At 41.1% G+C, this 3,331-nt stretch overlaps 1 protein-coding gene across 1 annotated transcript; it reads right to left on the bottom strand.

Moving 5' to 3' along the window:
• Window positions 1-439: 439 nt before the first annotated feature.
• LOC141428501 (uncharacterized) lies at window positions 440-1,578 on the bottom strand. The gene is made up of 2 exons (XM_074088494.1): window positions 1,129-1,578; window positions 440-552 (listed from the first exon to the last, which is right to left on the bottom strand). The coding sequence occupies exons 1-2, from the start codon at window positions 1,576-1,578 to the stop codon at window positions 535-537; spliced, it is 468 nt and encodes a 155-aa protein (XP_073944595.1). The 3' UTR covers window positions 440-534.
• Window positions 1,579-3,331: the final 1,753 nt, after the last annotated feature.

A 3,331-nucleotide genomic window follows, 5' to 3' on the forward strand; every position in this document is an offset into this window, starting at 1 on the left:
GCAGATGTGACATTAATATTTTCACGTCGTGTAAAGTTGTGTGAAAAATTGTTGCCGACTGTACCATGCCGCCTACCTACAAAGGGCATGAATGTACTAATACCAGGCGTTTGTATAGTCAGGTATTAAACCAAACGATTGTGTTTGACAGCTTCAATGTCCAGAAACTCGGACAAAAGTATTATTTTCGGTACAGATCGATCGCTGCGATACGCATAATCTTTCCATTGACTGTACAAGATTGGCGTCAATTTATTCAATACCGAATGAAACAACTCTACAGAATAGATATGTTCAATCTGGTCTAAATTTCTAATTACTGCTATACAGTTACGCAATCTACAAGCAAACTGATTCAACTCTTTCTGATCAAAAGCTTATCTTTGGGAGATTCCGTACCACAGCAATCTCGTTCAGCACAACCATCTCGGAGCGCGAACGTCTGCTCCAGCATGTCGAGCACTTCTTCAGGTCGCTCGGCTGTGTATAGCAACGATGACACGCTCTCGAGGGCTTGGCCGCGCAGCGCGCCGCTCAAACGCACAAGATTTTCTACGGGTGTAAACAAATGTTGAGTATCACGATAAATACGCTTGAACATCAACCACTCTGTAGTTTTACCGCTAAACGGAGTGAGTTCAAGTTTATGCGAACATCTATGAGAATAATTATTCAGTTCTGCTTTTTTGACAGCGAATATAAGTCATTTTTGTTTGTGTTCTCTGACGGTCGTGTAAATGAATTTGACGTTGTTTTTTGAAATAAATTTGTTTTTTCATTTAGAGGAATTTTAAAACTTACTGGTTTTTTGTCAGTATAAGTTTGATCCTGAATTTCATGATTTTCAGCTTTACAATTTGCGCAATCGCGGTGCGATTGGATGGGCGCGATCGTGTGAAAACCATGACGAGTATTAAGATCTCGTGAGAAAAGTGGTACACTTGGATTATTTACGTTTTCCGGACAAGCGTAATTACGTTCTAAGCTAATATTTCTCTCACCAACCATAGCGAGGTCCGCTTTCATTGATATGAGATTTTTCACATCCATATCGACTTTTTCGTCAAACGGGCGGTTGCAATGGTTATCCTGGACCCATGACGCAGTGCGTGAAAAAGATTGACTGACCGTACGAGTGGATCGTTCCTCCGCTTCCTGTGCTGCGAGTGATGCCTCCGCCTCAAGTTTTTCTACTCGCTGCATTTCTTCGAGAAGCTTACGTTCGTGGTTGAGTTTACGTTCGTATAACTGCTGCTCACGTTCCATACTACGGCGCGCCAATTGGGCTTCCATGGACAGTCGACGAGCCTTTATTGTGGCTGACGATCGCGAAGACGACGCATGTGACCTGGAACTTAGAGGAACATTACTTTGTTCAACAATGCACTCGCGAGGCGTCTCGGGACTCTTGGAAATGGGCGCTACGGGTGTATCAGTGGCTACGGTCGCGATGGGGTCCAAGTTTGTGAACCGACCGAGCCCACTCGCGGCTGGCGCTCCAGAGTCCGAGAGCGATACCGATACGCGAGCGGATTTTGCTGGTGTCAACAGCCGCTTTGTTTTTGATCGCGTGTTCATTATTATCCGGTTCGAAGGACCATAAATGTAGTGAGATAGGACTGTATTTAAAATAAAATCGACTGCTTTGCAAAAAGTTATATAATGTCAAATAAAAAAAATCTACCACCGTCACAAGCCCATAGAGAAAAACTAACAAATACATGTAAAACCTAAATTGCAAACCTCCACAGGCATCTTCATAATTTCTTGCTTAATTGGGAAAAGAAAAAATAGGCGTACTTATGTATAAGTGGGCAACTTTTCTTGATAAAAATTTATTTTTGATATTCCTCTATAAACGTGTACAAGTAGTTAACCACCTTATTTACGTGAAACTTTCAGATTTTTATTTTTAATGAACGCCGAAAGAAATAAAAACACTAATCTCACTAATTACTGCTACCAAAAGCTAACCTGTAAATAATTGGCTTAGTTATGGTTTGTGTTGGTATTAAAAAAGTCGTTGTTTAAAAATTCGTAGGTATTTAAAAATTCACTGCATTGAAGAACTGGAATAAGAGTCTTCGTCTTGTATTTATTCAATTCAAACACCTCCGAATCCACCCGCATTGCGCAGATGACGCGATGGTAGAGCATTCGCTTATTGGAATAACTTTCCTGGTGACCAGCAGGGCTAAACTCGAAGTTCGTGTCGTGCCGTCCCTCTGACACTTATACTATTTAATACGAGAGCGAGAGGCACGGTACGATACGAACTTCGAGTTTCGAGTTTCGTAGTAGCCCTGCTGAGAGGCTTATAGCAAACTCGCAATTAGTGCCGAATAAACCTAAGACCATTTCTTTTACCATATGGAGTATACAACGTGTGATATCTATAAGAATATAAATTATAACTAACGATAACTTTAACTACTGAGAACCGTTTTATCGAAAACATATAACAATTAACCTTTACTAATGTAGAGTTATTAATTACATTTTTTCGAGCATCAATGTACTGCAAACATTTATTTGACTTTTCGGAGAGGCAGTAAATAAATGTTAGTGTCAGTTGACAGTTGTTAGCTTTTGTTAGCGATACATTGCGTGCCGAATCCAATTGTATGAAAAACATTTTTTTAACTAGAAATACTAATTTACGTTCATTAGCGCTTATGCTTTTAGCCCTTAAAATATATGTTCTTATGGAAGTCACACGTTATAGATACATCCCTTTAAAGACCTCTTCTTCTAAGTCGTCCCAATCTTGACAAAGTGGTCGTACTTGTCGGTAGAAGGTCAATAACGAACCTTCATGACGACTTTGTTGGGAAAATAGTGTGGTGTTTTCCCCTTCCTTTCCACTACGCAGTACTGGAGTTCGGAATTTGTAGTTGACAATAGAGAGTGCTGCTGCCCATTCTGATACTCTCATATATCAGAGGCCGTATTGTCTAACGTGCTGAAGTTTGCGATCGCATTCACCCATGTCTTTCAACCCTCGTCTTGACAGAAAGAAGTGATGAAAACGATTGTGATTCAAAGTGATACAATAAGGCCTCAGGTCCCTTAGTCGCCTTTTACAATACTCATGGGAAGAGATGGGTCCATCCTATCCTATAACCGGGCACAGCACGGACGCTTCAAGACACATACTGTAGACCGGGAAGTAGGGGGTTGCCGGCCAAGCAGATATAGACATATACGGATAGGTATGCGAGACCGGCAACCCCACATTCCGGCCGAGGCTTGTACAGTGCTTTTCTCAAACATGATATGAAATAAAATAAAAAACAAGAAATCAAGCTGGCTGGACGCTAGTCTCGTCGCC

This window comes from Choristoneura fumiferana, chromosome 6, assembly GCF_025370935.1.
Source record: "Choristoneura fumiferana chromosome 6, NRCan_CFum_1, whole genome shotgun sequence".
In the NCBI taxonomy this organism is placed as follows: domain Eukaryota; kingdom Metazoa; phylum Arthropoda; class Insecta; order Lepidoptera; family Tortricidae; genus Choristoneura; species Choristoneura fumiferana.